Genomic DNA, 11,019 nt, shown 5'->3' on the forward strand with positions numbered 1-11,019 from the left:
ATGCTTTAAAATAACTCCAGTCCTCAGCTGTGAGCAGAGGCCCTGCTGCAGGCTGCTGTGCTGTCAGAGCAAAGAGCCCCGTGAAAAAAGAAAGTCCAGGGACATCAAGACCTCACTGCATCCCCTGCGGGAGGTCTGATACCCCCGGCCAGCAGACACAGGGAGCACACGGGTACCCCTTCTTTAACTGGTGAAAGCCAGGCTAAAGAGAGCTCCCCTCTCCACAGGCATCTCTAAAACTCAAGGTACCTGGCTGGGGTTGGCTCCTGCCAGCAGGCTGGCTCAGCTCACTGGAAGCATCATCTATTTTACATCGCAGAGAAAACCAGATGCTGTAAACCACAGACAGACCTAAACCCCACCCATGAGCAGATCCAGACTCGTGCCATGTGGAGGATAAGTGCAGCTGTGACGGTGGCACAACTCTTCTCCCACATGGGAGCAGAGCATGTGCTGCATCCGATGATGGTATCTCAGTCCCTTCTGCCTTTCTCCCCACTCCCTCATACATCAGTCTCTGACATGATGGGAAGGTTTGAGCCAAATTCAGGTCCCTTCTCACTTTAATGTGTATGTTGAGAATCAGGATTTTCATTAGGTTCAGCTATTTCACCATGATGTGAAAGGTGCAACCTGTTGTTTCCTTTCCCCACTGACAGAACTTCTGTGAAACTTTTTTGTGTAATCTGAACTCACTTTACCTCATCCTAGCAAAAAACATAGGTATTGTGACCCACTCTCTGTGCAACATGGGGCAGCCTGCAGACAGCTCTCCAGGGATGACTGCCAAAGCAGCAGCTACCCAAGCATTTCCAGGCACACCAGCTACCCACACCACTGGACCATGACCGGGACAGGGTCTTGGCAGGTTCCCAAGCACAGAGCGAAGATCTCGGGTCACTGTTGTGACACAGCAGACATCCCCGTGCATCCACAACAGGCACAGGGATGCCTCAAAGCTCTCCCTGGAGCGCTACCCCAGAGTCCTGTGACAGTCACAGGCACCAGCAAAGCAAGACGCTATTGGCAATCACAGCTGCTGCAAGCAAAGAGAGCACAGCATGCCTGGCTGCTCCATCATCTCACAATCTTTAACCCAGTGTCAGTGTTCTTGAGGCCTGACCCATGGCGGCATGGCTGGGGATGCAGGCTTTCATGGCACAAGCTGACAATCCCGTTCTTTAGGACACATCCTGCAGCCTTCACACCACCACCTGCAGCCACACCAGCACCTGGGACGGGACAGTGAGCTATCTGGATGTCGCGCTGCCTGTTGCAATGGGGACAATGGTGCACAGCACCAACCTGCTGGGGATGCCTGCTCCCGCTGCAGGCAGCTGCGTCCCTCCCTCCTTCCTGCTGCATCTGGGCCATGGGAGACCGCTCACCCTGAAAGGTCACCCCTGGTGAAACGCTAATGCCAAGCCTGGAGGGAGATGGCTTCCACTTCACACTTAGCTCCCTCCACGGGGTGAGCTTTGCCTACGGAAGAGCATCTGGATTTCCACTGAAATGACTCAGTCCCCTCAGAGCGCGCATGGGCCAGCCTGAGTCTGGGAAATACAGGCATCTATCTTGTCCCCTTTAACGTGCGGAGCAAGGACTAGAAAGGTCTGAGCTCCCTGCTCAGCATCACTTCTTTTCCCCCCTCAGCTGAATGGAAACACCCATTACCAGCTCCAAATCCATGTGTTGTAAAATGGAGCTCAGCTGTTCCCAGCAGAGCAATGGGATTCTGCTGCATCCGACCTGCAGCCAAGAGCCAGCCCAGCTGAACAAGCCAAGGTCCAGCTATATTTTCCAGCTCCTCAGCCCTGTCTCCAGGAAGGCTGCCGGCATGTTTGGCTTTTGTTTCTTCCTCCCATTTCCTCCAGCCATCCATAGCAACTGCTCCCCAGCAGAAAAATCAACCTTCTCCACCTTCCACCTCTTCACAGAGGTGATGATGGAAGGGGTCCATGTAGGGAAAGCTTTCGCCCGAAGTAAAGGGACAGAGCAAACGCAGCTCTAGCTGGTCTCTGTCACGGTTTTCCTCGGGATTAGGGCTGACCATCAGTGACCAGCTTTGCACTCACCCAGACCATCTCTGGAGAGTAGGCCATACGTATGAAATTACTTTTCTGGGTCTCATCACAAAACCTCCTTGTTCTGATGTCATTTGCAATTTACAGTCTTTCTCTAGGTCTGTTTGCTTGCACTTTTCAAAGCCGAATCTCTTTTTGTCATTCCCAGCTCGCATCTCTGAGTCCTCAAAACCACGTCGGGATCGTTCCTCCCAGCTGGCATTCACAACATCACTGCCACCTACGCACACAGTCACTTCTAACACAGATGCATACAGCTTCCCACTAAACAGTTCATACACCCTCCCTTTAAGCCCCACACAATTTTCCTATGGAGCTGTATCCGCCCAGTCAATTTGCAAGCTCACGCTCCAGAGCTGGCAGCCCAGCTGACACCGTGTGCTAAGGGTCAGGCCATTTCCAAGCCCCATCCATTTGCACGTGAGAGCTCAGCTTCTTCTGGGCTGCCTTGATCCACGTGTGCGGTGCGGAGGGCACCGGCAGCCGGCCACCAGCCCAGCCTCTGCGGTACTTCGGCTGCCCAGGCAGAACTGCGAGCAAAACCTTCCTGCAAAAGCGAAGCGGCGTGAGAGCCCACCGAGCGCCCCGCTCGCCCTGCCTGGGAGGAGGCCACCGCCGGCTGCGGCACAAGAAGAGCGGAGCAGCACAGAGGCTGAGCGCCACAGAAAAGCTGCTGAGCTACAACCCTGGGACTCCGCTGAATCCTCCTGGAAGACCCGTGTCTTGGCAGCCGCCTGCCTGCTGGCAAGACACTGTCATTAGGAAACAAAAGTCCCCAAAAGCCTGGTCCACCTTGGCGGTGGCATGCCTAGCACGTGTCAGAGACAAACACTCCTCCCACCCGGTGGACAGGCAGAGCTGGGGGTGTCCCGGCCTGTTGGAGGTACTGACATCTTAAATAAAAAGAAAAGGAAAAGATTATTTTGGATGGAGCCAACTATTTTGCTGCGGCCAAACCACAATGTTTCATTTCAATTTAAACCTACTGAAGTGTGCGTTGACACTTTCAACTATGTTCATAAAAAACGCTTAGAGGAGTTTCCGACACAGCAAAGCCTCTTCCAAGTGAGAAAGCAGTGAGTCCTGCCTTGCAAACCTCAAAATGTTTAGTTACTTCCCAGAATTTTTCACTGTTTTCTTTTTTTTCCTAAACCGGGCACCTCAAAAGTCACACAAATTTGCAAGAATGTCCACGTGGCTCATGTAGTTTGTTTGGCTCCCATAGTACGTTCATCGGTTCAATGCTACCTGCCAGGAGGCTCCTGGCAACACCTCCGTGCTGCGGCTGACCACGCGCAGCTCCAACACCCCATCCCTGCTCGAGTACCAGCCCAGCCGCCCCGCAGCGAGGCAGGCTGCGGCAGCCTCCCTGGGGACAGCAGGGCACCGAGACGCGGGGACAGGGCGTGCAGCCGTCCGCAGCAGGCGTCAAGCGAGGGAGGGGACAGCGGCCCGTCACGTCAGGCCCTGCCCAGCCCTCGTGCTGGCCGCTCTCCCCTGCCCTCGTCATCTCCTTCCTGGCCCCCTCGGACAAACGCCCCCACTGCCCACCCACGAGGTGTTGCACCGGGAGGCCACGCGCTTCCTCCGGCTTCTCCTCAAAGCCCCAGAGCAGGAGTCCTGTCAGAGATGGCGGGAAGCCACGCTGTGAGAGGACTGTGACAGCCGTGTTTGGGGCTGATGGAGGTTTTCCATTTCCGCCCTGGCCTGCTCCTCCCAACGGCGGCCCTCCCGGCTCACACCACCGATGATGCTTTCTCTGACAAACTGTAACTTGTGTTTCTACTTGCTTCTGCCACTTAGGTAGCAGACACCCTGCTTTAAGCACCGAGACTGCTGCTGGCTCTGTGCGAAGGGGCCGGCGCAGGGTGCGGTGAGGCCGCCCGCCACCCCTGTCCCACCGCCCCAGGCTGGGTTTGGTGAGCTGCACCGATCCCCGCCTTGCACGGTTTAACCGGCCCCGAGGCCTCGCTGGAGGAGGCCCTGCTCCGCGCGCTTGGCCAGCGGGGCTGTCACACCCAGGCTGGGTGCCAGCGGACACCTCCAGGGACCAGTTCCAAGCCCTGGCTGAGCTGGGAAACACCGGGCCGGGTGCCAGCGGGCCACGCTCGCGGCACAGGAGCAGCTCAGGGCAGCGGCAGCCTCGGTTGTCCTACAGACATGGACAGGCCTGGGGCTGCAGCCAGGCACTGTGGGCCCAGCAGGCCCTGGGAGCTGGGCTCCAGCCCAGCTCCTCCTCTGTCCAGCTTGTCTGTCCAGGCCGCTGAGCAGGACCTCCATCGTGACTACCTGGGAAGGGTCTCGGCATCTGTCAGGACCACAGACACCTGGGAATCAGCCCTTCATTTCTGCGCCTAACCCTAAAGCCAGCAGCTTGGCAGGGCCAGAGGCCCCTCGTGCCCTGCTGGGCTTCATCGGCCAGAACCCCTTCAGAGGAGAAAAGCTGCTGCATCACTGATGCCACGTCCTGCTGCCGGTGTTTTTCTTGTGGCATCCCCCACCAGAGCACTGAGCAAGCCCACTGCTGGTCTGTGGTCAAGGGAGAAGCAATCTCAGCTGCTCTGGAAGCTGCTCATGAAAACAGACTTTTCCTGATGCAGCATCAGGAAACACCACACATGCAGGTCTTGCTGTGTTTCATGACAACCTCAGAAAAAATATGCAGTATTAAATGGAGCATCACCTCTCCTACCTGCTGCAATGGGCTATTGCTAGAGCATCTTGTATACGGTATACTTTGTGGCATCCTTGGCAATGCCCCATTGCTCCCATAAAATGTGCTGGAGCTAGGATCTATTACTAGTTGTTAAATGTGGAAAAAAAATATTATTGGCTTTTTATTTTAAATAAAGAGTCTCTGGGGGTATCATTTTGCAAAGGTAAAGAGCATTATAAACCCTATCAGAGACATAGGAAAGAACTTGCCCTGCACATGAGCCCCTGCTAAACCACCAGGCCAGAATCCCTCTAAATGCTGCACGTCCTGGGGTCACAACGCAAAGACGGACACCAGCAGAAACACTCCTCTTGCAGGTCGTGCCAGCCAGCCCACCCAGCGCCCCTGCCTCTTCAGGGGAGAGAGAGCTGCTTCAAGAAGGCTGAGAACAGGCTGGATCGATGCGAGACCGAGGGATCATAGAATCACAGGATGCTTTGGGATGGAAGGGACCTTTAAAGGCCATCCAGTCCATCCCCGCTGCAATGGGCAGGGACATCTTCAACCAGATCAGGCTGCTCAGAGCCCCGTCCAGCCTGGCCTTGAATGTTTCCAAGGATGGAGCATCTACCACCTCTATGGGCAACCCGTTCCAGTGTTTCACCACCCTCACTGTAAAAAATTTCTTCCTTGCATCTAGTCTGAATCTACCTTCTTTTAGTTTAAAACCATTACCGCTTGTCCTGATCAGTCAACGCATCTTGTTTACACCTGGCTGCAAACCCCAGTTTCTCTTCTGCATAAAAGTTCCATAAAGACCTACATTTTCCCGGGAAAAGCATGAGGTTTTCAAGAACACGTCACACAGAATAACAACTGCAGCGTCCTTCCAAAGCCCCGGCTGTGCGAGCTTGGCGCGCGGTCACGGTGCCTTACGGATGTGGTGGCCAGGTAGCCCCGGTGCCCACGTCTGCCAGCCAGCTCCCCGCTCCGACCCCGCCGCCCACACCACCAGGGCCAGCCGGCTTGCAAAGCCTTGACCACCCGCAGCTGAGAATGAGGACAGAAGGAAACCGAGGACTGTTGCCAAAAGGTAGTGCGATAAATCAAACTATTTCCACGTTAGGGTGAGTTTTTTGGTAAAACAAAAGCTCTTTGCAGCAAGCAGGAACTCTTCAACAGAATCCCTTATTTCTTTAGAAAACTAGCCCAACCGCATAACTCCCATGAAATCTAATAGCTGTGTCTTCTTACACGGGGGGTGGTTTATCAAACTTTGCAGTTTTGCGTAACTGCTGGCAATAATGTGTATCCCGGCATGAACAGCCAAAGAACTGACCTCTTATTGTTGTGCTTCAGGCATCAGATTTCTTAAAAAACACAAACAAAAATGTGCAGGATTTTTTTCAATAAAGATCAGAGTATTTAGCATCAAACTCCATGAATTATAATATAGGTTTCAGTGTTGTATTTGCATTGTGGGAACTAGTTCAGTGGCCTGGGTTCGTTCCTATTGTTTGTAGAAATACCAGAAATAATGTAACTCCAAATCCTTCTCTTAAAAAAAAAAAAAAAAACAAAACCAAAATAAAAACCTGTTCTCAGCTCTCTGCTGAATGGGGTGATACTGAGGCTATGAATTAATGCTATTGAAGTGCTTTATGATCCCTTCCATAAATGCAAGATTTTAAACTGTTGCTAAAAGGCAGTGCACAACTGCAACTTTCAGATCACGCTAAGTTCACTGGTTAAGGCAAACACTGCTGTTGGCTTGGTGTTTCTGCTATAAATTACTGGCAATGGAAATGAAAAAGCTGAATGCTGAAGTCATAGCACATTTTACAAGTGTCAGAAAAAGCAAAAACTAAGAGAGAACTGAGTTAGTTCAAGCTTCCTTCTCCATTGGAGGCAGCCCTGCCTGTCTTTCCAGGATTTATTGCTAACTGAATCTGAGTGGTGTCACACAACTGGACACGACGGAGGCGTGTGTGACACTGGCTACCTCCAGGAGAAAGCCAAGGACTGGCTCCAGCGGGTCCTCTGGAGGGGACGGACCCCTCGCCTGCCTTCGCTGCCCGCGAGTTTCCCCTCACGCTCCCGGCTCTTGCTAAGGGCGGGAGCCGCCTCCTCCTCCTCCTCCTCCTCCTCCTCCTCCCTGGCCGCCAGGCTGATGGAGGTGCCCCAGCCTGCGGTGAAGCTGCAATCCCGTGTTTGTGGGACCACAGCCAGTTGCCTTGGAAATGACGACTTCACTGCAGAACCACGCAGCAGGATGGGACGAAACGTCTGGGGGTGAGCGTAACAAGCTGAGTGCTCCTGCCTGTGTTACTGAACGGGAGGATGAAAAAGCAGGGTCTCTGCACAGCTGAGCAGCAAGCAGGTACGTGGAGAAGGCTACCCCAGACTTCTGGTTTACCTTCTTCCCAGGCACGGAGCACAGAGGCGTCCCTTTGCTGTGTAAAGCTCCTTCCCCGCTCCTCAAAGCAAGCCGTGCAGCTCTCCAGTATCTATTCATACATTACTAGCCCTCGGTGAACATCCTCACCGCAGGAATTCAGAGGGTGTTGTCTGCCACCTACAGAGAAACTCTCTTTGACTTCATTATAAGTAAAATAAGTGGTGTCATCCACTCCGGTTCAACAAAAGGCATGGCAGCTCTCGAGGAAAACTGCAGGAAACTTCACAACGGTAGAGTCCACATAGACTATTACTGACGGAAACCCGCACCGAGTTAAATCGTTCTTGTTAAATAACGTCTCTGCGAATAGTCTAGATCAGAGCAGAATCTGGCGCCCCAACACTGTTCCTCCAAATCCTAAGTTTTCTGCAACAACAACCCTTGCTGTAGCAGACCCTGGTACAGGGGAAGGCAGCCTCCTGCTTTTTGCAGAGCACCTGAAAGGCACATGTCTCTCGTTCAGGCGACTTCTGCACCAGGATCAGGGGCCGGGATGCGGCCGAGTCCAGAAAGCCCATCTGCCTGCGCAGGCAGGCAGGCAGGCAGCAGCGCTGTAGCCAGGCCCTCCTCCAGCAGCCACCCCTGGCCCCCTGCCCCAATGACCGGTCACTCTCCCTGTCCCTGAATCAACTGGCAAAGCTCAAATTCCCACCGATGAAGCAAAGGCACGGCACCGAACTGCTCTTAGCCATAACCCTCGCTGCAGTGTAACTATGGCTTCACTGTGCACGAATCCACAGCTCAGTTTTTGTCCTTCCGACAGACTTCATGATAAAGCGAAGTGAGACTGAAACATCTACCTGGGCCTGTATTACACCGACAGGTTGTACGACATCACACGTTATCACCAGGCAGTTACACATTGCAGTTGTCTTCCTGAGGAAATGCTGGTGCTTTAATTGTAATTAATGGCATTAAAAAAAAAAAAAAAAAAAAGTGTGTTGGCCTGCTGTACTTCCAAGAAACTGCTCACTGCAAAACCAAGGAGATGCAACTCTGTCTGCTGCCCTGTGCACAGGCAAGTCTCTTACTCTCAGCTTTCCTAATAAGTTGCTTGGCCAAGGGTAGATGACTTCACCTCTCCCTCTGCTTCTTAATCTGTGAAATTATTCAAAGAAGTTCGATTTGCCTTGACAAAAGAGCCTTTGTGTGCTCTGAATCTGCAGAGGTCAAGAGAAGCAGACTCTCTGTGGCTGTGCAGGCACACAGCGTGGCTCGCTATGCAGGACGGGCACTTCCCACCGGGACGGGCGTACTCTGGGACACTCCTAAACTTGAAAGTTGTGGTACCAAGTCATATGATTCCTTCTAGCCCTGTACGCACAAGAGCACTTATAGATGAAGCTTCCCACCATTTTAGACAAGGCGTGGAGATAAAAAGGGTTTGGTTCCTGATGCTTATCAGGTGGAAGGCCTCAGAGGAAGAAATCTAGGAGTAGAAATCATCAGGAAGAGAGGAGCTGTTGAAGGAAAACTTCAGCTACGGAACTCCGGAGATAAGGGTCTATGGAAGACCTTAAAAGGGAATGAGACTGTTTTGAATTTTTGGTGCGGCTAATAAAGAAAGGCTCATGGCAAAGCCTGCAGACAGGCTGTCATGAGTTTCTGTTTCTTTTCCAACAAGCAGCAGCATAAAATTGTTAATGCAGTGGTCAGTTCTGCAGCTGCTATTCAAACCATATGGACAAGGTTGGTACTGATAGGAGTAACGTTAATTTTGTTCCTGACTCTGTAAAACGGGCTATAAAGGAGCAAAGCTCAAGAACAGGAGCCAAATAGCGTGCCAATAAGAAACCAAAAAGCAGAGGCTGAAGAAATTAAAGTGCAGTGAAGAAACCTCAAAGCAACTCGCTGCCTAGCTACAAGTTCCTACAGAGGACGGCAGCCATTAAGGACAGCCCGATGCTTCTCCCCAAAACCAAAGAGGCCGAGTCATTGCACTTCAGCGCTTCTGCTCCCATCAGGCTCTAGCTGGTGAGGCTGGTCCTCCAGATCACAGATGTCTGCGGTTTATCAGGGTTCACCCGCCGGACACAAGCTGAGGTTCCTGCAGAACCCCAAGTCAACCCCACCACTCCTTCAGGCTAAGCGGCAGGCTCGCTATTTATTTCAATAATTTTTGCTTCTATTTTTAAAAATGGGGTTTATTTGCCCTGTTCACCCTTGAAAACCAGTGCTTTTAAGATGACTATTTACTAAAAAGTTCAGCCCCAAATGAACTCGTTGACCACCAGGCTGGCTAGTGGCCTTACTTGCCTCGTGTGTAAATGAGCAACAGACTCACTGAAATCCCAACCGAGGAATTTACTCAATGCTATTAACTCAATCGTTTTCCTGCCAAACTCACGCTGGTGTCAATGGGACCAGAACCAAAAACGCAAGTGATCTCAGCCTCTGGCAGCAGGACCCATGCTGCGGAGCTGGATCAATCTGATCACGGCCTTGAGTTTGGCAGAAGTCGAGAAACTTTGTGCCTGATGATACCTTTAGTGATGCCACTTCCAGATCGATGGGATGTCCCTCACTTCTGATACTACCGATTTGTGTCAGTGTGAGATAAGGATCAGCCTGCTTTGGGGTAACAACTCCAAGATCTCCCCTTTTTTTTCGGGGGGGGGGGCAGATATTCTTTCATACAAGTATAAAAAGAGGAACTGTAGTAAATGGAGTCAGCCACTCTAACGCTGGGCGTCACGGCTCCCGGTGAGGATCCACCGGCGGGAGCCCGCACACGCCGCCCCGCAGGCGGGATCTCCGCGCACCGGCGGATGACAGCCGAGCCCTCCTCACCGCCCGCGGACGCGGGAGGGCACCGCGGCCGAGAAGCCCAGGACCGGGACCAGCCCCGGGGGCGAGCGGCCGCCGAACCCCCGCCCGCGGCCGCCCCCCCCCCCCCACCCGCCCCGGGGGCCGCAGCCGCCCCGCCGGGACCCCCCGGGCAGCACCGCCCCGCGTCCCAGCGCCGGGGTCCCGGGCCCAGCCCTGCCGCCCCCGCCCGGCCCCTACCCTGTCGTCCGCGGGGGCCAGGTCCTGGAGCCGCTCCTCGTCGGGGGCGGCGCGGAGCTCGCCGGAGTCCGGGTCGGGAGCGGGGGCCGAGGCGGGCTCGGGGCCGGGGCCGGGCTCGGGGCCGGGGCGGGCGGGCGGCGGGGCGCGGCGCTGCCCGACGCGCAGCGCGCCGAAGTCCAGGGTTTTGCTCTCGAAGGCGCCCTCCACGCTGCAGAAGAGCCCGCCGCGCTTCTGCCGGGGCACCGCCGCCGTCGTGCCCGGCCGCGCCAGGTACACCGGCAGCTCCTCGCCGCCTCCGCCGCGCCGCCCGCCCGCCGCCATGCCCGCCGCGCCGCGCCGCCGGGACGGGACGGGACGGGACGGGACGGGCCGGGAGCGGGCGGGCCGGGGCCGCGGGCGGCTCCGCGCGGGGCGGGGCGGCGGGGCTGCTCGGCGGGGCGGGGCGGGGCGGGGCGGGGCGCGGGGCGGGCTCGGCGGGGCCGGCGGCCGGGCGGGGCGGCCCCGCTCACCGGGAGCGGCGGGGAGCTGAGCTCCGGGGCGGCGGCGGGCGCTCCGCAGCAGCGGGGGCCGGTGGCGGGGAGGGCGCGCCCGCAGCCGCTGAGCAGCCGCCTCCCCCCCGGCCCCGAGCCCGGCCGCTCCCGCGTCCCCCCGGGCAGGGCGGGGTGCCGGCGCGCTGCAGCGGTGAGGCGCCACCGGCCGCGTCCCCGGGACGCGTCTCCAGCCCCTCGGGGACAGAGAGCGGGGACTCGACAGGGAAACACGGAGAGCGGCTCGCCGCTGGCTTTGCCGGCGGTGGGCACCGCCGCTGGCGCTCA

The 11,019-nt window shown here is 55.6% G+C and overlaps 1 protein-coding gene across 1 annotated transcript in view; it reads right to left on the reverse strand.

Moving 5' to 3' along the window:
- The window catches only part of DPYSL3 (dihydropyrimidinase like 3), a gene marked incomplete at its 5' end in the record, with an annotated part of 43,346 nt that extends 32,821 nt beyond the window's left edge, over positions 1-10,525 (reverse strand). Inside the window, one exon of the mRNA XM_082323756.1 lies at positions 10,205-10,525. Within this exon, the coding sequence (XP_082179882.1) occupies positions 10,205-10,525 (321 nt within the window). The remainder of the gene's footprint in view (positions 1-10,204) is intronic.
- Positions 10,526-11,019: the final 494 nt, after the last annotated feature.

Source organism: Platalea leucorodia, assembly GCF_965183815.1.
Source record: "Platalea leucorodia genome assembly, chromosome: 11".
Lineage (NCBI taxonomy): Eukaryota > Metazoa > Chordata > Aves > Pelecaniformes > Threskiornithidae > Platalea > Platalea leucorodia.